Source organism: Mobula hypostoma, chromosome 7 (genome assembly GCF_963921235.1).
Source record: "Mobula hypostoma chromosome 7, sMobHyp1.1, whole genome shotgun sequence".
Taxonomy (NCBI): Eukaryota; Metazoa; Chordata; class Chondrichthyes; order Myliobatiformes; family Myliobatidae; genus Mobula; species Mobula hypostoma.
In genome coordinates this window covers 34,524,680-34,547,924 of record NC_086103.1, presented here as the reverse complement: position 1 = coordinate 34,547,924, position 23,245 = coordinate 34,524,680, and the positions used below count along the sequence as shown (strand labels likewise).

Genomic DNA, 23,245 nt, shown 5'->3' with positions numbered 1-23,245 from the left:
GGACTGTGGGACCAAAAACAACATCCGGAGCAGACTCAGCAAAGCTAAGTCCGGATAAATATTTGTTACATTTTAACTCATTCATGTAATCTGTAAATTATTTTGTCTTAAACCACACTAGCTGTGGTATCTCATCAGGAAACATGGATGCATTCTGTTCTGATGCAAAACTAAATTGTTAATGGATACCAGAATAGCCATATCCCTATCACTGATCCCTGGGTAATGGATCACAATTAATCATTTAGGATATTTAATTGTCCATTTAACTTACTCCTTGTTGTAAATTAGCCATCTTCCTAATCAGATTAATAATTTACCTCAGAAAATGCAGTTTCAGCTAAGTTCAACTGTTCTTAGTAGTAGTCATCAGTAGATTTTTAATTAATATTTTAAGAATTGCAGGTTGCTGAAGAGCCTGGCATTTATTACCTTCTAGGTTTCTATACCATTATAAGAGATCAAAGTATCTAAATTGCAAGGGAGATTGGAAATGTAATGTTTTAGACATTTAACTTTGTACAATTGATCATGGGGGAACATTTTGAATTAAAGATTAAAGTTTTTTTTACTGAAAAGACTGACATGTTTTATTTTGTCTTGTGACTTCTGAAAACAGTGAAAAATGAAGAGAAAAAGTGGGCCTTGAAACCTCCATTCTATGACACTGTTGAAGAACATCTGGAAAACTTCTGAAATGCCCGCTTCGCTGCTGCTGATACTGTGTGGTAACTGGAATCTCCGGAGCAGAATGCCCCTGATTCCTCGGCTTTGTGTGTTTCAGCGGCCGGGGCGAGGTCGAAGGCGCTCGGCAGAGGATGGCGCTCGGGAGATGTATCGGAGAGGCCGGTCGGAAGCTCGAAGTTTTTGGGTGGATAGACTCAGTGTCGGCTGTGGTCGGCTGCTTCCAAGGCATAGGCAATTTGACGGTGCCCGGAGTTTTATGGCAGGGAGTTTTCCCCTTTTGCTGCCTGGTATCGGGGACTCGGGAGTCGATCAACTCGGGGACTTTTGAGACTTTATTTACCGTGCCCATGGTTTGTTCTTCATCAAATGATGGTATTGCTTTGCACTGCTGTAACTATATGTTATAATTATGTGGTTCTGTCAGTGTTAGTCTTTGGTTTGTCCTGTTTTCTGTGATACCATTCCGGAGAAATATTGTATCATATCTTAATGCATGTATGTATTTCTAAATGACAATAAAAAGAGGACTGAGTGTTCTCATAATCTAAAAAAATATAAATGAAGAGAGAAAGTGGGCCTTGAAACCTCCATTCTATGACACTGTTGAAGGACAGTATCCTGTCATCAATCAACTGAGCTTTTGAAATGCTGCTCTAATTTATTAAAAACTACTTTGTGTCAAAGTGTATAAATTAAAATGAATGATTTTGTTTACAATTGATCTGGATCAGTTGCTAAAACACTAATTCAGTTAGTGACACACATCAAAAGTGTAGATTAAATTCAGAGGAATGTATAATTAATTTCTCAGGCCATAACAAATAAGGGACATTTCTGTTTTAAAAAAAAATATTCTTATAGAAATCACAATTGTGAAGCTCTGCCATTTCTAATCTTCTAGTGCAAGCATAAGTTTTGTTTAACCATGTCCCTTTAAGGTTCCTTTTTAAAAAATCAGGGTTTGCTTGCAATCATTTCTAATCCCTTCCTTATTTGTCCACAAGACCATAAGACATAGGTTCAGAATTAAGCCATTCAGCCCATTGAGTTTGCTCCACCATTCCATCATGGCTGATTTACTATCCCTCTCAACCCCAGTCTTCTGTCTTCTCTCAGTAATCTTTGACACCCTGTTTAATCAAGAACCTATCAATGTCCTCTTTAAATATACTCATTGACTTTGCATCCACTGCCATCCATGGCTAATTGTTCTCTGTTTCAACTAATCAAAGAGTGACTGTTAATAAAATGCTCAATACAGAATTCTATTAATCTTGCAACTTACTATAGATGACAGTATCTTTTTTCAAACACAAGTCTGAAAAATTGCTTACATTTTAAAAGGTAAGTCTTCAGAAAAGATCTGTAGAGTGAACAGATTTTAAGAAACAATTAGCATTTCCATGCTGTTTGAACACAGTATTTGCAAATAATTGCATCACATAGGAAGTGCCAATTAAGACTCCGATTTCTTGCAGAAAACCTTGATTAAGCTTCAGATATGAATAGAAATTGAACATATCAGTAGTTAAAAATTATATTCAAAGATTTAAAGAACAGATTTTGGTGATTTTGTTCACAGTGTTTACACAATGGATTAATTTTCTTGGAATATGACCACTGAGGAAATGACCCCTTACAGAAGTACAGGCATTTTAATGTTGCTTTTACATCTTAGGAAAATATAAAGAAATAAGCCCTTTGAGATGACAGGGTACTTCATTTAAAATTCACCACCCACTTCCTTCTCTCACTTCTCAGGTGCTTTAGGGAACTGTGACAATGAATGGTGGAAAAGTTACTGGAAGCAATTCTGAGATATAGGATCTCTCTAGCAAGTACCATTTTCTTAACCAATAGGAAAGATTTCAAGAATTAAAAGAACTTTGGAAAATCATAGTGAAGGCATTAATGCTCTCACAATCAGTTCCTGGAAATGTTTCAGCCCACCATTTTCCCCTCAGTGTTCTCATCGCAGCACCTCATAGTCATAATATAACAAATATGACTGAGATTATGATACTTATGGAAATAATAAGTTGAATATTAAAACCTATTCAGATTGAGAAAAAACTATCTAGTTCAGTAAACCAATAATAAAATGATTACCATTATTTTAGTATCACTCTGAAAATATTGTACCTGAAGGCATAAACTGGGTGAGTATAAGAACAGCTCCACCAAAAAGAGCTGTGCTTGAAAGGGTGCACCTGCGTGAAAACTTCTGAAGGAAAAACCAGGCTGCTGTGTAGGCAGGAACCTCAATGGCAGCAGAGAAGAAGCAGTTCAAATAGTTATCACCATGAAGATTGGGAGTGCTCAAGGACAGGCCAAAGTATCCAACTGTTAAGATCATCCTGCAACAAAATGATAAAACTAATTGTAAGGGATCTTCAAGTAACTTCTGTCATCAGGCCATCATTATCATATTAGAGTCACAGATACAGTCATAGTGTTACATACATGGAAAGAGGCTCATTGGCCCCACTTATGCATACCAGTCAAGGTGCCCTCCTGAGCTAGTACCATCTGATCAAATCGGGCCCATACATTTCCTATCCATGGACCTCTCAAAATGTCTTTAAACAATGTAATTGTACACACCCCACCACTTCTTCTGGTAGCAGGTTTCAAAAACCCATCATCCTCTGTGTGAAGATCTTGTCCCTCAGATTCCCCTGAAATCTTTCTCCTCTCACCTTGTACATGTGCCCTTCAGATTTAGATCCTTAGAAAAAGAATGTTTCCAATTACCTTATCTAAGCCTCTAGTGAGTTTATAAATGTCAATAAGACTACTGCTCAGCTTCCTATACTGATACAGCATGTCCATATACTGAAGCTCTCCAGTCCTGAAAAAATCCTTTTGAATCTCTTCTGCACCTTTTCTAGCTTAATCACTTTCTTTCAATAGCATGGTGACAAGAACTTCACAGAATATTCCAAGTGCAGCCTTACAAATATCTTATATAACTGTATCATGACGTTCCAAATCTTGTACTCAATATCTCAGTAATGAAGGTAGGCACACTATAAACCTTCTCCGCCATCTTGTCAACGGTTTCAAAACTCCATCCTAAATCTACCCATACTATTGTTGTTATGGAGGTATGTATTTATACCCCTCAGTCTTTCTGATCTACAGCACTCCCCAAAGTCAAGCTATTTGTTGCATATGTGCTGCCTGGATTTAACTTCCCAAAATGCTTCATTTTACACTTATCTTGGTTAAATTCTATCTTCTGTTCCTTTGCTCGCTGTCCCACTTGATACAGGTCCTACTGCAACATTGACAACCTTTTTCACTACACACCAAACAACCGAATTTAATGTTATCTGCAAACTTACTGATCATACATTATCATCCAAATCATTAATAAATATAACAAACAATAGTGAACCTAGAAACAATTCCTGTGCCATACCATCGGTCATAGGTCTCTAATCTGGAAAACATTCCTCTACTACAACTATCTGCTTCCTGCTGCATAGCCATTTTGCATCCAATTGGCTATGTCACCCTGAATCCCATTTGATTCCACTTTCCAAACTACACTATCATGTGGGATCTTATTAAAAGCCACACTACAGTCCATGTAGGGAACATCTACTGCTCTGACCCTCAACAATCCTCTTAGTCATCTCTTCAAATAATCAATTTTGTGAGACAACATTAACCACACACAATGTCATGATAACTTACCGAAACAAAGTATTTTGAAACATAGATAGATCCTGTATCCCATTATCCCCTCTAGTAGCTTTCCCACCATTCATGTTAGGCTCATTATCACAGTACCCTGGCTTGTCTTTGCAGTTCTTAAATAAAGACATAGATTACTCATCCTCTGATCTTCTGAGGCTTTATCCATTTCAAACTGCAACAATTTCTTCCTTTGCTTCCCGCTATATCCTAAGATATTACTTGATGTCGCATTCTGAGCTTCACTGGAAATTTATAGGAAGCCAAGATCCAAACAGAATGAAAAATCAAAACTGACAGGTAACTAGAAGCTCATTATTATGTTGTAGATTTAATGGAGATATTCCACAATAATCAGTTTCTCTATGGTTCTTTGTGACCTGTAAATATATTATACACTTAAAAGCACACAAGTAGTTCACTAATTGTCTAGGTCTCTCAGTAGAATAGAGGGCTATGATTTGTAACATCATAGCTGATTAAGATAGTTTTCTTTAATGAAATTTTGAAATAGGAGGTCATCTCCTAACGTACTTGATTGTTTTGAAGTAGATTGATATAATGATGCATAGTTAAGTGCATGCATATTCCCTAAATGGACTTGAAAGATTCTGTACAATTGATTTTAACAAAAATAACTTTCAGGGTAATTATGGGGCTGTCAAAACCAAAAAGAAAAGAGAATATTTTAGGAACATAGAAACACAGAAAACCTACAGCACAATACAGGCCCTCTGGACCACAATGCTGTGCCGAACATGTTCTTACCCTAGAAATTATCTGGGGTTACCCATAGACCTCTATTTTTCTAAGTTCCATCTACCTATCCAGGAGCCCCTTAAAAGAGCCTATTGTATCTGCTTCCACCATAGTCGCTGACAGCCCATTCCACGCACTCACCACTCTCTGCATAAAAAATTTACCCCTGACATCTCCTCTCATAAGGCATGCTCCCCAATCCAGTCAACATCCTTGTACATCTCCTCTGCACCCTTTCAATAGTTTCCACATCCTTCCTGTTGTGAGGTGACCAGAAATGAGCACAGAAATCCAAGCGGCAGGATTCTATACAGCTGTAACATTACCTCTCGGCTCTTAAACTCAATCCCATGGTTGATGAAGGCCAACGCATTGCATGCCTTCTTAACCACACAGTCAACCTGCACAGCAGCTTTGAGTGTCCTGTGGATTTGGACTCCAATATCCCTCTGATCCTCCACACTGCCAAGAGTTTTATCATTAATACTATATTCTGCCAATATATTTGACCTACCAAAATGAACCACCTCACACTTATCTGGGTTGAACTCCGTCTGCCACTTCTCAGCCCAGTTTTGCATCCTATCATTGTCCCGCTGTAATCCTTGACAGCCCTCCACACTATCCACAATACACCCAACCTTTGTGTCATAAGCAAATTTACTAACCGATCCCTCCACTTCCTCATCCAGGTCATTTATAAACGAAAAGAAGAGGTCCTAGAACAGATCCCTGAGGCACACCACTGGTCACCATCCTCCATACAGAATATGACCCACCTACAACCACTCTTTGCCTTCTGTGGGCAAGCCAATTCTAGATCCACAAAGCAATGTCCCCTTGGACCCCATGCCTCCTTACTTTCTTAATAAGCGTTGTATGGGGTACCTTATCAAATGCCTTGCTGAAATCCATATACACTACATCTACTGCTCTTCCTTCATCAATGTGTTTAGTCAGATTCTCAAAAAATTCAATCAGGCTAGTAAGGCATGACCAGCCTTTGACAAAGCCATGCTGAATATTCCAAATCATATTATATCTCTCCAAATATTCATAAATCCTGCCTCTCAGGATCTTCTCCATCAACTTACCAATCACTGAAGTAAGACTCACTGGTCTATAATTTCCTGGGCTATCTCTACTCCCTTTCTTGAATAAGGGAACAACATCTGCAACCTCTAATCCTCTAGAACCTCTCCTGCCCCATTGTTGATGCAAAGATCATTGCCAGAGGCTCAGCAATCTCCTTGCTCACCTCCCACAGTAGCTTGGGGTACACCTCTTCCGGTCCCGGTTATTTATCCAACTTTCAAAAAGCTCCAGCTCATCCTCTTTCTTAATGTCTATACGTTCAAGCTTTTCAGTCTGCCGTAAGTTATCCCTATAATTGCCAAGGTCCTTTTCAGTAGTGAATACTGAAGCAAAGTATTTATTAAGTACCTCGGCTATCTCCTCCACTTCCATACACACTTTTCCACTCTCACACTTGATTGGTCCTATTCTCTCATGCTCTTGCTCTTCACGTACTTGTAGAATGCCTTGGGGGTTTCCTTAACCCCGTCCACCAAGGCCTTCTCATGGCCCCTTCTGGCTCTTCTAATTTCATTCTTAAGCTCCTTCCTGCTAGCTTTATAATTTTATTGATCGCTATCATTACCTAGTTTTTTGAACCTTTCATAAGATTTTCTTCCTTCTTGACTAGATTTTCAACAACCTTTGTATACCACGGTTCCTGTACCCTACCATCCTTTCCCTGTCTCATTTGAACATACCTATGTAGAACGCCATGCAAATATCCCCTGAACATTTGCCACATTTCTGTCGTACATTTCCCTGAGAACATCTGTTCCCAAATAATGTTTCCAAGTTCCTGTCTGATAGCTTCATATTTCCCCTTACTCCAATTAAAAGCTTTCCGAACCTTTCTGTTCCTATCCCTCTCTAATGCTATGGTAAAGGAGATAGAATTCTGATCACTATCTGCAAAATGCTCCCCCACTGAGCGACCTGACACGTGACCAGGTTCATTTCCCAATACCTGATCAAGTACAGCCTCTCTTCTTGTAGGCTTATCTACATATTATGTCAGGAAACCTTCTTGAACACACCTCACAAACTCTGCCCTTCTAAACCCTTTGCTCTCGGGAGATGCAAATCATTATTGAGGAAATTAAAATCTCCCACCACGACAACCCTGCTATTATTGCATCTTTCCAGAATCTGTCTCCTTATCTGCTCCTCAATGTCCCTGTTACTATTGGGTGGTCTATAAAAGACACACAGTAGAGTTATTGACTCCTTGCTGTTCCTAACAGAGATTCAGTAGACAATCCCTCCATGACTTCCTCCTTTTCTGCAGCTGTAACACTATCTCTGATCAGCAGTGCCACGCCCCAACCTCTTTTGCCTTCCTCCGTGTCCTTTCTAAATCATCTAAAGCCTGGCACTCTAAATAGCTATTCCTGCCCCTGAGCCATCCAAGTCTCTGTAATAGCCAAAACATCATAGCTCCAAGTACTGATCCATGCTCTAAGCTCATCCGCTTTGTTCATGAAACTCCTTGCATTAAAATAGACACATCTCAAACCATCAGTCTGAGCGTATCCCTTTTCTCTCACCTGCCTATCCTCCCTCTCACACTGTCTGCAAGCTTTCTCAATTTGTGAGCCAACCACCTCTTCATTCATCTCTTCAGTTCGGTTCCCAACCACCAGTGATTCTAGTTTAAACTCCTTAGCCATCCTTCCTGCCAGGATATTGGTCCCCCTTCGATTCAAGTGGAACCTATCCTTTTTGTACAGGTCCCAATGATCCAGAAATCTGAATCCTTGCCCCCTGCTACAATCCCTCAGCCACACATTTATCCTCTACCTAAATCTATTCCTATAATTACTGTCACGTGGCACAGGCAATAATCCCGAGATTACTACCTTTGAGGTCCTGCTTCTCAACTTCCTTCCTAACTCCCTGTTGTCTGTTTTCAGGACCTCCTCCCTTTTCCTATCTATGTCGTTGGTACCAATATGTACCACGATCTCTGTCCCTTCACCTTACCACTTGAGGATATCAAGGACGCAATCAGAAATATCCCAGACCCTGGCACCTGGGAGGCAAACTACCATCCGTGTTTCTTTCCTGTGTCCACAGAATTGCCTGTCTGACCCCCCCGCCGCCCCCGCTTACTATAGAGTCCTCTATCACTGCTGCTATCCTCTTCCTTTCCCTACCCTTCTGAGCCACAGGGCCAGACTCTGTGCCAGAGGCATGGCCACTGTTGTTTCCCCAGGTAGGTCGTCCCTCCAACAGTACTCAAACAGAAGTACAAACCCCATTTCCAGAAAAGTTGGGATATTTTCCAAAATGCAATAAAAACAAAAATCTGTGATATGTTAACTCACGTGAACCTTTATTTAACTGACAAAAGTACGAAGAAAAGATGTTCAATAATTTTACTGACCAACTTAATTGTGTTTTGTAAACATACACAAATTTAGAATTTGATGGCTGCAATACACTCAACAAAAGTTGGGACAGAGGCATGATGTACCATTGTGTTACATCACCTTTCCTTTTAAAAACACTTTTTAATCGTTTTGGAACTGAGGATACTGATTGTAGTAGATTTGCAATTGGAAATTTTGTCCATTCTTGCTTGATATAAGACTTCAGCTGCTCAACAGTCCATGGTTTCCGTTGTCTGATTCTCCTCTTCATGATGCGCCATACATTTTCAATAGAAGATAGATCTGGACTGGCAGTAGGCCGGTCAAGCACACGCACTCTGTGTCTACAAAGCCATGCTGTTGTGCCCACGCAGAACGTGGTCTGGCATTGTCCTGCTGAAATAACCATGGACGTCCCGGGAAGAGACGTCGCCTTGGTGGCAACATATGTCTCTCTAAAATCCTAATATATGCCTCAGAGTCAATGGTACCTTCACATACATGCAACTCACCCATGCCAAGGGGAACTGATGCACCCCCATATCATCACAGATGCTGATTTTTGCACCTTTCGCTGATAACAATCTGGATGGTCTTTTTCATCTTTGGTACAGACAACTTGACACCTGTTTTTTCCGAAAAGTAGCTGAAATGTGGACTCATCTGACCACAGCACACAGTTCCACAGTCTTTCAGTCCATCTGAGATGAGCTCGGGTCCAGAGAACTCGCCGGTGTTTCTGCATAGAGTTGATGTATGGCTTCCTCCTTGCGTAATACAGTTTCAAGTTGCATTTCTGGATGCAGCGACGGACTGTGTTGAGTGACAATGGTTTTCTGAAGTACTCCCGATCTTGCGTTGAGAAACGTTCCTTTTGAACTGACTAACAATTCTCTCACGAATTTTGGCACAAAGGGGTGAGCCACGACCCATCCTTGCTTGCAAAGACTGAGCCTTTGATGGACACTACTTTTATACCCAGTCATGATACCTCACCTGTTACCAATTAGCCTACTTAATGTGGAGTCTCCCAAACCAGTGTTACTTGAATATTCTGTGCACTTTTCAATCTTATTTTAACTCTGTCCCAACTTTTGTTGAGTGTGTTGCAGCCATCAAATTATAAATTTGTGTATATTTACAAAATACAATTAAGTTGGTCAGTAAAACTATTGAAAATCTTTTCTTTAATACTTTTGTCAGTTAAGTAAAGGTTCACGTGAATTAACTTATCACAGATTTTTGTTTTTATTGTATTTTGGAAAATATCCCAATTTTTCTGGAAATGGGGTTTGTACTTATTGTTAAGGGGGACAGCCACAGGGGTACTCTCTAGTATCTGACTCTTGCCCTTCTCTCTCCAGACTGTTACCCACTTATCTGTCTCCCGTTGTGACTAATTGCCTATAGCTCCTCTCTATCACCACCCCACTTTCCCTGACCAGATAATGGTCATCGAGCTGCATCTCCAGTTCCCTAACCCTGTCCCTGAGGAGCTGCAACTCGATGCAGCTGGCACAGATGTGGCTGTCTGCGAGGCTGGGAGTCTCCCGGACATTCCACATCTGACACCCAATACAGAATACCAGTCTCACAGACATACTTCCTATTCTTCACAAGTAACTTACCTCGCCTCAACCCGTTATCGCTGCCCCGTCGAGATAAAGCCTTCCTATTCTGTCTCCCACTCCTTCCTCACCCGCTGTATAAAGCTGTCTTCTTTTTATACTCTTCCCACCATTCTAACTCGCTGACGTCCACGCGCCTGCGCAGTCGTTCCTCTATTTTCTCCATGATAAAAGCTTAGGACTATGAAGTACTAGAGGGATTTGAATGCCCTTGTGCACAACACATTAATGGCTCCTATGCATAATTAAAATACAATGTTAGCCGTTGTCTTGAAGGGTATTCAGTACAAAAGGAAAGTCCATTATCTCAGGTCAGGCCTCAGTTGGAAAGGTGTGCTCATTTTTGGGCAATAAGCATCTGGTACATGTTGAAGGCCTAGTGCAGTTTTACCAGCACCTTTGCTTATGTGGAAAGTTTGTTTAAACCTACTCTCAATGTTCAAATTTCAAAGTAATTTTTATTATCAAAGTCCATATATATCACTATATACAACCCTGAGATTCACTTTCCTGTGGACATACTCCGCAAGTGTAACTGCAACAGGATCAATGAAAAATCTACTAGAGTGCAGAAGACAACAAATTGTGCAAATAGCAAAAAATAATGAGAACATGAAATAACAAAACTAAGAGTCCTTAAAGTGAGATAACTGGTTATGGGAACATCTCAATGAATTGGCAAGTGAGTGTACTTATCCCCTTTGTTCAAGAGCCTGACGGTTGTGGGGTAGTAACTGTTCTTGAACCTAGTGGTATAAGTCTTGAGGCTCTTGTACCTTCAGCCTGATGGCAGCAGCAAGAAAAGAACATGGCCTCAGCGATGAGGATCTCTGATGATGGTTACTGCTTTCCTAAGTCAGCATTTCATTTGGATGTGCTCAATGGTAGGGAGGCCTTTGCCTGTGATATACTGGACTAAAACCACTACACTTTGTAAGATATTCCATCCAAAGGAATTGGTGTTTCCACACCAGACCTATTTTGTGCCGTCTTGATTCAAAAGAGCTAATCAAGATTCTGGAAGCTTTAAGGAACGTGAGAGAACCAATGAGAACATGAAGAATAACACTGCAGGATCTTAAAATTAATGATTGTCAATTTATGAGTAAAATTAGGAAGTGCATTTTTCACACAGTCCAATGGAATTTCGGAATATTAGGATAACTTATACACATGTAAGAATTATTGATGCTTATTAAATAGTTATTGTTCTGGAGGTAAACCAGGAATGCATAAATGTGCTGTACTATGCTTCCCAAGCTCCATTGATTTTGATGTAGGTGAATGTTGGAGACAAAACAAACTGAACAGATTAGCTCAAGCTAAATCTGGACATTTAGCTCAAGCAATGTTCTTTCACAGAATGTGAAGGTAGTATGGAAATCAGGTATAGATGGATTATAAACAAGCTTGAGATTAAACAGACCTAAACCGATTCCTATGACTAACATTTCAGACATAAGAAGAGTTTGTGAAAGGATTTTAAATTAAGAACAGAAGGGGACTGGAAGTCAAAGTAGAAATATAAGCCACAAATGAAAAAGGGTTAAAAAAGGCTTGGGATTGTATCATATGGAGTTCAAATATCCCATCAGGCTTTGGGATGATACACTGCTGGCTAGAAAGGGATGTTGAGAATCAAGGACAACAGTTGGATGATTGACACATGGTCAGTATTACTGTGAGAACATAGCTGACATAGCTTTACATCTCACTGTGAACTGTTCATAAAACAGAACAGGCATATGAAGAACATGCACAAAATGCTGGTGGAATGCAGCAGGCCAGGCAGCATCTATAGGAAGAGGTACAGTCGACGTTTCGGGCCGAGACCCTTCATCAAGACAAACATATGAGGATGTTTAGGAAAGAGACATCTTGTGAAAAGGACAGCCAGATCAATAGTAAAAGCAGAAACAGACTCTCTGATAATTAAGGAACCAATGATTGAGGTAATTGTGGAAAATCATCAGCAGGAATTTGAAGAAGTTAGAGAAATACACGTTTATGTGAATGAGGACTGGACTTGAGTTGTAAAATTGTCAATAAAGAACTAAATAACAACTAAGCAAGGTATGAGAAAGAATGCATAAAACAGTGCCTCATGAGATACTGGCTACAGCAACTCCAGAAATCAATGACTAATGAAGAAGACTCTTAAGTTAGTGATTCAGAGAAGAACTCATCAAGATTGAAACCCAGACAGGTTCTTCAAGAGTGAGTAATATCTAAATAGAGGTAGTGTGTTTTGGAAGTTATGGAAGTAAGCTAGAAGTTGTGTGACTAAAAGAGTTCGGAAAATAAAGTGTTAATGTCTTCTTTGAAAGTACATAGTGAATCTTTGAGTTGTTTGTACTAACTGTGATTAAGGAGTATAGTTGTTGGGTAATATAATTTTCTGATGTGCTTTAACAGGGGCTGCATTTAATATGCAACATTTGGAGTCCCAAGGGCAGAAGTGGGGGAGAGGCTTTTTAACCAGATGATTTTGTTCTCATCCCGAGCTGAACTACTCATGTAAATTTTGCACTGGGCTGGATTAATCATACCATGGCTATCCACTCAGTTGTCACATCATGGCTATTGACAGTTAATAATCTCACCGTGTTGCTGCCACTAGCTTCATATGACAGTAAACAACGGATTGTGGTGGAAGGCCCTCTGAAACAACTTAAATTAGAAAGTTGCCCAAATGGTGACAAAACAAAACGAATTAGAGAAGAAAGCCAAAAAGTAGAGTTTATGACTGGTGTAGAGAAGGTAAATAATGCTGCCCAGAGCATCAGACACATAGTGTCTTATTTACCATTATTAATTATGAGAATCAATGCTCACTAAATCACAATGTGATAATAGCAATTTCAATTAAGTAAACAACAAAATGTGGCAAATCAATGATCAATATTTTTGGTGTGCCTTGCTATGACCAAGATATGTGTCTCTCTGTGAGGTGTGAAGAAATTCTAGCTGATCATAAAAGTGACATTATATGACTAGGCACAGTTCGAGTTCCATCTATTTGCTGGTAATACAACTATTGTTAGTAGAATATCAGATGGTGACGAGGTGGCATACAGGAGAGAGATAGATAAGCTGCCTGAGTAGTGTTGCAACATCAACATCAGGAAGCCCAAGACATTGATTGTGATCTTCAGGAAGGGGAAGGCGAGGAAACACACACCAGTTCTCATCAAGGGATCAGCAGTGGAAAGTTCCTGAGTGTCAACATCTCCGAAGATCTGTCCTGGGCCCAACATATTGATGCATTTACAAAGAAGGCAAAACTGTGGCTATACTTCATTAGGAGTTTGAGAAGCCTTTGTATGTCAACAAAGGCTCTGGCTAATTTCTACAGAAGGACCGTGGACTGCAGCACAGGAGCAGAAATAGCTGCGAAAGGTTGAAAACTCAGCTCAACTACGGTCACGACACTCCCTGGCATTGAGGACATCTACAAAATCCGATGCCTCCAAAAGGAGGCTTCCATCAATAAGGAACACATCACTAGGAGGCACACATTGTTCTCATTGCTGCCATCAAGGAGGTACAGGAGCATGAAGAACAGCTTCTTCCCCTCCACCATCAGATTTCTGAATGTACAATGAATCCATGTGCATTACCACACTAACAATTTTTTTTCTGTTTTTCTTCCCATTTTGTACTACATATTGAATTTAACTTCTATATTTTATTGTCATTTATAGTGTAATTATAATTACTCATTTCAATGTACAGCAAAACAACAAATTTCACAACGATAGTGATATGAAACATGATTATGACCCTGATTCTGAAAGTGAAATTGACAAATTAATGAAGGTACATAACTCAAGGTGATAAGCCAAAGAACTTGAAGCAATAGGAAGAAAAGCACTTTTATGCAATGTGTGGTTAGGATTTCTCTGAAAGGATGACTGATACATATTAAATAGGGTCCTTAAAAATGGCACCAAATTAACACTACAATAATAAAAAATTGCAGAAATATGGTTAAAGAGGATGGCTGGACTAGGGGATGAGAGGTCCATGTCAGATCTTATAAAACAAACAGTCTTTGTATCGTGGTTCCACGAAATACTCACCATATCAGAACATTAATGACAGTGATAGCTCGGATGTTATAAGTTTTAACAAGATGGAAAATTGTGTAAGACTGTGCATGTCTGGTTCTCGTATCTTCAAGCTGAAATAGCAAAAGAAAATAAACCTTTATTGTTAATGTAAAGTATATTAATGTAAAGTACTGCTAATATTAACTTTCACCATGGTGACACTTGCACTGTTGTGACTGTCAATGAAAGCCACTGGAGAGATTTGCTGCTGGTAATAAAACAGTCTTTACACACAAACTGACAGAATTTGGAGTCACTCTGGAGAGAGGCTCCCTGACCCACCATTACATCTTTATATGCCGAAGATCAAAGGTAACAGCTGGACAATTCTAAAGTTACAATGCATTCACAGTGCTTCCTTTGAGTTACATGTAATTTTCAAACAACTAGAATTTTGCACCAACACTCAAGACACCCTAAACTGAATGTTAATCAGCACTGTCTCTGAGCTACATTCATGCATCTGCCAACACCTCAGGTCAATGAAGTGTTTCCTGACTTGCAATCAACCCCAATCTGCAGCTCCAGGAAGGCCATTGTGCTGAGATGAGAAAATCTGCAGATGCTGGAAATGCCAGCAACACACACAAAATGGTGGAGCAACTGAGCAGGTCAGGCAACATCTCTGGAAAAGAGTAACCTTTTGATGATTTGGGGTGATCCCCTTTATCAGGACTGGAAAAAAAAGATGGTAAGTTAGCGGAAGAAGGTGTGGGAGAAGAGGAAGAATTACAAGGTGGTACGTGGTAGGTGATAGGTGAAACTGGGAGATGGAGAGGGCTAAAGTAAAGAGCTGGGAAACTGAAAGGTGAAAGAAATAAAGGGCTGGTGAAGGGGGAATCTGATAGGAGAGGTAGATAACCTTGGTAGAATGGGAGGAGGGAGGAGCACCAGAGGGAGTTGACAGGCATGTAAGGAAATGATGTGAGAGATGGAAACAGAAATGGGAATGGTGAAATGGGGCCAATTACCAGAAGTTCGAGAGGTCAATGCTCATGCCATTAGTTTGGAGTCTAGCCAGACAGAACATAGGGTGTTGCTCCTCCAACTTCATCGCTGCAGTAGATGTCGGAATGGAAATGGGAAGTAAAATTAAAGTGGGTTGCTGCCGGGAGATCCCACTTTTTCTGGTGGATGGAGCATAGGTGCTCAGTCATTGTTCTGAGCTAGATTTTAAATTCAATCCAAAATCAACATTCAGATCTGAAGAATGGCTGCTGTTCAAATTATTATTTGCTATATTCCATAACTCCAGAATACACCCTAACATGCACAATGGAAATATGGAAATATTCCTGTGAGAACTATCACATTCACAGCTTTGTTCGTTCACCTGTGTTTTTTTCCTATTCTGTTCATCTTGAACAGACTGGAATTAAGAGTAGCTAGTCTCATTATGAAAATAATGAGCTGGAATGTGATCCTTTGATCTTCAGCACTTCTCTCTTTATTCCTGGGATATATGATTACAACCCCACTTCAATCAACTATCATTCTTGCTTATGTAACACTCTGGTTTTGTTGGCTGTGTAAGTCTAGGGAGACACCCTCCGGCCCTGCCAATCGTGGGAGGTTGAAGTGCAAGCCTCCCAAAATCCCCTTGTTTGCGTGGATGCTACGTGATTTGTTAGCCTGTTACAAATAAGTACCATGAAATAACAGACAGTACAGTGCTTACAACTAAATGACTTAGCTTTATAATTCTTAACTTGACTAAAGGGTTAGTAAAGAAAAAGCAAAAAAATGAAAAGGGCCCATTTTAAATGAAACAGTCTAATATGCACAAGTTGGAGCTCACGGTTTTCCCTTCATCGATCCTCATTCGATCTCCACTGGCTTCATCGAATCACGACCCTACTATGGGTCGACTCCTTTGACCTCTTCTCTCCGGCATCTTCTCTCTTCTCCCCTCTCAAAAGCCCCAAGCCCAACCTTAGTGTCCCTCACCAGAGAAATTTCCACTGAAGCCGTTTATCCCAATTGGAAGGCACACATTTTTTCCTATCTCTTATCTTCAATAGTAACCCAAACAAGCAGCTTACATGGAGAACAAACTGTGCAAATGCAGACATCTAGAAGAAGACGGCGCCGGTAAACAATGCTACCAAAGACAACATCCTCAAGATCTGTCACAAAGCAATTCCTTTCATTTATTTATTTTTGTTTATTAATTGAGATATAGCTCAGCACAGGTCCTTCCACCCCTTTGAGCCACACTGCCTAGCAACTTCTAATTCAATTCTAGCTAATCACAGGACAATTTACAATGACCAATTAACCTATCAACCAGTACATCTTTGGAGTGTAGGAGGAAACCAGAGCACCCATGCGGTCACGGGGAGAATGTACAAACTCCTAACGGGCAGAGGCAGGGATTAAACCCAAGTTACCGGTACTGTAATGCGTGGTGCTGCCTACCACACTAGTGTGCCGTCCCACTTTCACTCTGTTTACATCTTGTGTTTATTTCAGATATGGTTCCAGTACCATTAGGCCCTTCATCTACTTTCTGGCGATGTGATTTCGGGCCGACTGGGCGATCGGCGGGGTTTGTTGTTTCCGAGAGTCTTCCACGAAGCTGTGACCATGCAGGCCAGGGAGCCAGGAGACGGGGTGCGAGCCCAGGATCGACTCCATCACTTGCCGACCTCACCGATTAAAGTGCCGAGCGGAATGAAGTGATTGAGGTGATTGTGAATGCGAGCGAGCATTCAGCGCAGTCTACCAGCCTCTCGCTGCTGCCAGAGAGGGTGTCTGTGTATGGTGGTCTCTTGTTCACTCTCACTGGCTGCTCCCAAGGGAGTACCCTTGCATTCCAGTGATCCCTCTCTCCCTCGATGCTGTCGGCGGGGAGGGCTGGAGTAATCACCACAGAATGTAGATTGTTTCTAGGATGTGTTCTGGTTTCTAGTTCCATTTCTGGTCACTCTTTTTTTGTTGCTCTTTTTGGGCAGCCTGCAGACAATGAACACTGAGTGGAACAGTAGTGAAATATGTCTTTTCATTTTGTGGTTTATATTCCATGTTTTTGGCTGGTATTTTTCTGTTGCCGTTTGCACAATTTTTTTTGCACGGTGGGGTTTTGACGTTTCATGCTTTTCTTTGACCGGGTTGGTTTCATGGTTGTTATTTGTTTTGTGACTCTGGAGATGATGAATTTCAGGTTTGCATACTGCATACATACTTTGATAATAAATGTACTTTGGATCTCTGAATCCATAAACAAAGAGCAATAAACAATTAGAACATGAGTTAATGTGATAAAGAGTCCTTAGAGTGAGATTATTGGTTGTAGGAACATTTTAATGATGGGGCCAAGGGAGTGTAGTTATTCTCTTTTATTCAAAGCTTGATGGTTTTGGAGTAGTAACTGTTGTTGAATCTGGTGGTGTGAGTACTGATGCTCCTGTACCTCCTACCTGATGACAGCAATGAGAGGACAGCATGATCTGAGTGGTGGGGATCTCTGATCACGGATGCTGCTTGCTTCATGTAGATGTGCTCAATGGTAGGGAGGGCTTTACCCATGATGTACTGGGCTGAATTCACCTCCTTTTGTAGGATTTTCCATTCAAAGGCATTGGTGTTTCCGTACCAGGCCATGGTGCAGCCAGTCAGCATACTCTCCACTACACAACTATAGGAGGTTGTCAAAGTTTTAGATGTCACTCTGAATATCTGCAGACTCTTAAGGGAGTAGAGTCACTGCTGTTCTTTCTCTGGAATCGCACTTCAGTGCTCAGCTCAGGACAGGTCCTCTGAAATGATACAGTGGAATTTAAAGTTGCTAACTGCCTCCACCTCTGATCCTCTGCCTCTGATGGGGGGGGGGGGGGCGCTCATAGATCTCTGGTTTACTTCTCCTAAAGTCTATAAGTTCGTTTGTCTTGTCGACATTGCATGAGGGGCTGTTGTTATGACACCACTCGGCCAGTTTTTAATCTCCCTCCTGTATGCTGATTCATCATCAGTTTTGACTTGGCCCAGGGCAGTGGTGTCATCAGCAAACTTGAATCTAGCATTGGAGTTGTGCTTAGCCACACAGTCGTAGTAAAGTGAGTAGGGGAGGGGGGTGAAGCACACAGCCCCGTGGTACACCCGTGCTGGTGGATATCGTGGAGGAGATGTTGTTGCCAATCTGAACTGACTGGGGTCTATAAGTAAGGAAATCCAGGATCCAATTGCACAAGAAGGTGTTGAGGCAAAGGCCTTGGAGCTTATTGATTAGTTCTGAGAGGATGATGCTATTGAATGCTGAGCTGTAGTCGATAAAGAGCATGCTGATGTACGCACCTTTGCTGTCCAAATGTTCCAGGATTGAGTGAAGAGCCAGTGAGGTGGCATCTGCTATGGACCTGTTGCTCCAGTAGTCAAATTGGAGTGAATCCACATTGCCTCTCAGAAGGATCTGATATGTTTTATCACCAGGCTCTCCAGACACTTCTTCACTGTAGATGTATTTACAACTGAGTGATAGTCTCTGAGGCAGGTCACCATGCTCTTCTTGGGCACTGGCATAATTGAAGCCTGCTTGAAGCAGGTGGGTAGCACACACTGCTGAACCAAGAGATTAACGATCTTTGAGAACACATCAGTTAGTTGGGCAGCACAGGTCTTTAGAACACATCCAGGTACCCTATCTAATCCAGAGGCTTCCCTTGGATTCTCCTTCCTAAAGGCAGCATGCACATCAGCTTAGATATCGAGATCATAGGATCATTGGAAGATGTGAGGGTTCACAATTGTTTCACTGTGTTCTGACGGTCAAAGCTAGCATAGAAGGCATTGAGCTCATTTGGAAGCAAAGTCCTTCTGTCTCCCATGCCTTAAACAGGAATGTCTTCTTGATTAAGTTAAAAACATAAGAAAACTGATATGTTAAGTAAATTTAATGTGACTGTAACTGTTAATACAGCTTAGTAAAATTAATTTGAGCTTTTTTTCCCTGATTATCAAAGGCATTGTTCATTGTTACAGTGCCATGTCAAAATTTGTGATATTGTCTGTGTTGTCAAAGAACAATTTTATTCTCACAGTGTCATGTAAGTCAATAGGACTATATTCCGATTACTTATACTTTATTGTTGCCAAACAATTGATACTAGAACATACAATCATCACAGCGATATTTGATTCTGCGCTTCCACTCCCTGGATTACAAATCGATAGTAAATATTAAAAATAGTAAAAATTAGTAAATAGTAAAATTTTAAATTATAAATCATAATAGAAAATAGAAAAATGGAAAGTAAGGTAATGCAAAAAAAACCGAGAGGCGGGTCCGGATATTTGGAGGGTACGGCCCAGATTCGGGTTAGGATCCGTTCAGCAGCCTTATCACAGTTGGAAGGAAGCTGTTCCCAAATCTGGCCATATGAGTCTTCAAGCTCCTGAGCCTTCTCCCGGAGGGAAGATGGACAAAAAGTGTGTTGGCTGGGTGGGTTGTGTCGTTGATTATCCTGGCAGCACTGCTCCGACAGTGTTCGGTGTAAAGTGAGTCCAAGGACAGAAGATTGGTTTGTGAGATATGCTGTGCCGTGTTCACGATCCTCTGCAACTTCTTTTGGTCTTGGACAGAACAACTTCCATACCAGGTTGTGATGCACCCTAGAAGAATGATTTCTATGGTGCATTTATAAAAATTAATGAAAGTTTTAGGGGACAGGCCAAATTTCTTCAGTTTTTTCAGGAAGTAAAGGTGCTGGTGGGCCTTCTTGGCAGTGAACTCTGCTTGGTTGGACCAAGTCAGGTCATTTGTGATATTGACCCCGAGGAACTTAAAGCTTTTGACCTGTTCCACTTGCACACCACCGACGTAAATTGGGTCGTGCGGTCCGCTACTCCTTCTGAAGTCAACAGCCAATTCCTTCGTCTTGCTGACGTTGAGGGATAGGTTATTGTCTTCGCACCATGCCACCAGGTTCTTAATTTCCTCTCTGTACTCAAACTCATCATTACCTGAGATATGGCCTACAATTGTTGTGTCGTCAGCAAACTTAAATATTGAGTTTGATGGAAATTTGGCTACACAATCATGGGTGTACACTGAGTACAGCAGGGGGCTGAGTACACAGTCTTGTGGGCACCGCTGCTCAGAGTGATCGTAGAGGAGAGCTTGTCCCCTATTTTTACAGCCTGGGTCCTGTCTGTGAGGAAGTTGAAGATCCAGCTGCAGATCTGAGTGCTAAGTCCCAGGCTCTGGAGCTTAGGAATCAGTTTATTTGGAATGAAGGCAGAGCTGTAGTCAATGAAAAGGAGCCTAACGTATGCATCTTTATTCTCCAGGTGTTCTAAGGAGGAATGTAGGGCCAGAGAGATGGCATCTGCTGTTGACCTGCTGCTCTGGTAGGCGAATTGCAAAGCGTCGAGGTTGACGGTAGGCTGTGGCTGATGTGTGCCATAATCAATCTCTCGAAGCACTTCATAGCAATTGATGTCAGAGCCACAGGTCGATAGTCATTCAGGCATGCCACCTTGCTCTTCTTCGGCACTAGGATTATCGTTGCCTTCTTAAAACACGGGGGGATCTTAGACTGAAGCAGGGAGCAGTTAAAGATATCAGCAAACACTCCCGCTAGCTCGCTTACACAGGCCCAGAGAACCCGTCCTGGGATGCCATCTGGGCCCGCCGCCTTCCTTGGATTTATCTTCAGGAAGGCCCTTCTAATGTCCTCCTTGGTGACGATGAATCTCGATGCCACCAGGTCCAGTTCATCCGGAGGGAGCAGGACGCTCCTCTTCTTTTCGAATCTTGCATAGAATACGTTAACTTCGTCAGGAAGAGAAGCTCCACAGTTATTGATATTCCCAGCCTTTTCTTTGCACCCAGTGATCTCATTTAGACTCTGCCATAGTCTACCGGCATCCCTTTGGTTAGCCTGGGCATCCAACTTCGCTTGATATTGCCTCTTGGCGCCCTTAATGGCTTTCCGGAGTTCACGCCTGGATTCCGTGTAGCGACTGGTATCCCCGGACCCTAAAAGCTGCAGCTCTAGCCTTTAAAAGGGACTTGACCTCATAATTCATCCAAGGTTTCCGGTTAGGGAATACCCGGATCACCTTGTGAGACACACAGTCCTCCGTGCATTTCCAAATAAAGTCCATGACAGCTGAGGCATACTCATCGAGGTTAGCTGCCGAGTCCTTGAATACTAACCAGTCCACCGATTCAAAGCAGTCACGGAGGACCTCATCCGTTTCCTCCGTCCAATGCGACACTACTTCTGACACAATGACCTCCCGCTTCAGTTTCTTTTTGTAAGCCGGGAGGAGGAGTACGGCCTGATGGTCCGATTTTCCAAAGTGAGGTCGTGGGATGGAACGGTAGGCATCCTTGAGTCTTGTGTAGCAGTGGTCAAGTATATTCGGGCCTCTAGTGGGGCAGGAGACATGTTGGTATAACTTTGGCAGCGCCTTTCTGAGGTTGGCCTGGTTAAAGTCCCCGGCTGTAATGAGCAAAGCCTCTAGATACCTGGTCTCAAGTTCACTGATGCTGGCATATAGTATGTTCAGAGCACATTCCATGTCCGCCTGGGGGTGAACGTAGACCGCTGTCAGTATGACCGAGGTAATTCCCGTGGCCGATAGTAGGGACGACACTTCACCGACAAGTTTTCCAGGTCCGGGCTGCAGGAGCTTGTCAGTGCCACTGTGTCCGAGCATCACACAGTGTTGATCAGTAGGCAGACACCATCTCCCCTCGTCTTGCCCGAAGATGCCGTGCAGTCCATCCGATGGATCGAAAGTCCCTCCAGTCGGATGGCACAGTCGGGTGTGGCAGGGGAGAGCCAGGTCTCAGTGAAACAGAATACACAGCAGTTCTGCATCTCCCTGCAGTAGGTGAGTCTCCCTTTAAGATCATCCACCTTGTTCTCTATAGCTTGCACATTAGCTAGTAGGATGGTGGGCATGGGGACCCTGAAGCCCCTCAGCTTCAATCTGACCAGCAGCCCAGCTCTTTTCCCACACTTCCTCGGTAAATAGTGCATCTTTCCAGGTTTTCATCGGTGCAGTGTGTTATTGGCAGCTCTTTGAGGTAGGAGGATGTGTTCCGCAGGGATCGAGTGGCGAGTCGCGTCATCGTGCGCTCTGGGTCGGGCCGAGTAGTGGGGGAGGCTCTGGTGCCACTTCCAGCTGCTGGGGGCCCAGGCTGTCAATTGGGTCAGGCCCCGAAGCCGACACTTAATCCCAGATGGCCGGGTTTGTTGCTGAAACCAGTCAGTAAGCCGAGTCACGGTTGTGGAGACCTCCACTCCAGCCGAGCCTCGGGCTTGATTTCCGAGGTCGGCGGTAGAGGCCTCACTTCCAGCAGCTGTGGATGGCCACCAATGGGGCTTTATGGTGGTCGCTCCGGGGAAGCGTCTGGGGCACCTTGAGGTCTCCGCCGTCACTTCTGTGAGGTGGTCTGCTCCGGAGAGGTGCTGGTCGGAATGAGCCGTGTCTCCAAGCGCTCCGGCAGGTAGCAGACCGCAGGTCTCCGGGAACGTGGTGGGCCTCATTGGTCAGGTCCAGGTGCGGTCCGGAGTTTAAGGAGCAATTCTGGCGCGGTGATCTCCAGCTGGGTCAGTAGCTTTGCCAGGGTGTTGTTGATCTTGATCTTGCTAGATTGGAGGTTTAGAAGGGTTTCTTGGGTATAGGATAGTGGAGAGGGCAGTTTACTTGGGACAGCATGTACAAAGTCGCCAGTTACCGGCGCCATCTTTAACAGATAAATTACCAGCAAATAACCAAAGAGTGAGAATAAATAGATCATCCTCAGATTGACAAACAAGTAGGGGACTGCAAGGATCAATGCTTGGGCCCCTCTTTTCATATTGTACATATATCAGTGAGTTGGCTGATGAGATCAATGTCATACTTCAGAGTTTACTGATGATATTACACCATAGAACACTACAACGCATTACAGGCC

At 42.3% G+C, this 23,245-nt stretch overlaps 1 protein-coding gene across 1 annotated transcript in view; it reads right to left on the bottom strand.

Moving 5' to 3' along the window:
• Positions 1–23,245, bottom strand: part of LOC134349227 (organic cation/carnitine transporter 2-like) — an 80,102-nt gene that overhangs the window by 17,115 nt on the left and 39,742 nt on the right. Inside the window, exons 6-7 of the mRNA XM_063053238.1 lie at positions 14,305–14,405; positions 2,830–3,044 (exon numbers count right to left, since the gene is read on the bottom strand). Coding sequence (XP_062909308.1) covers positions 2,830–3,044; positions 14,305–14,405 — 316 coding nt within the window. The remainder of the gene's footprint in view (positions 1–2,829; positions 3,045–14,304; positions 14,406–23,245) is intronic.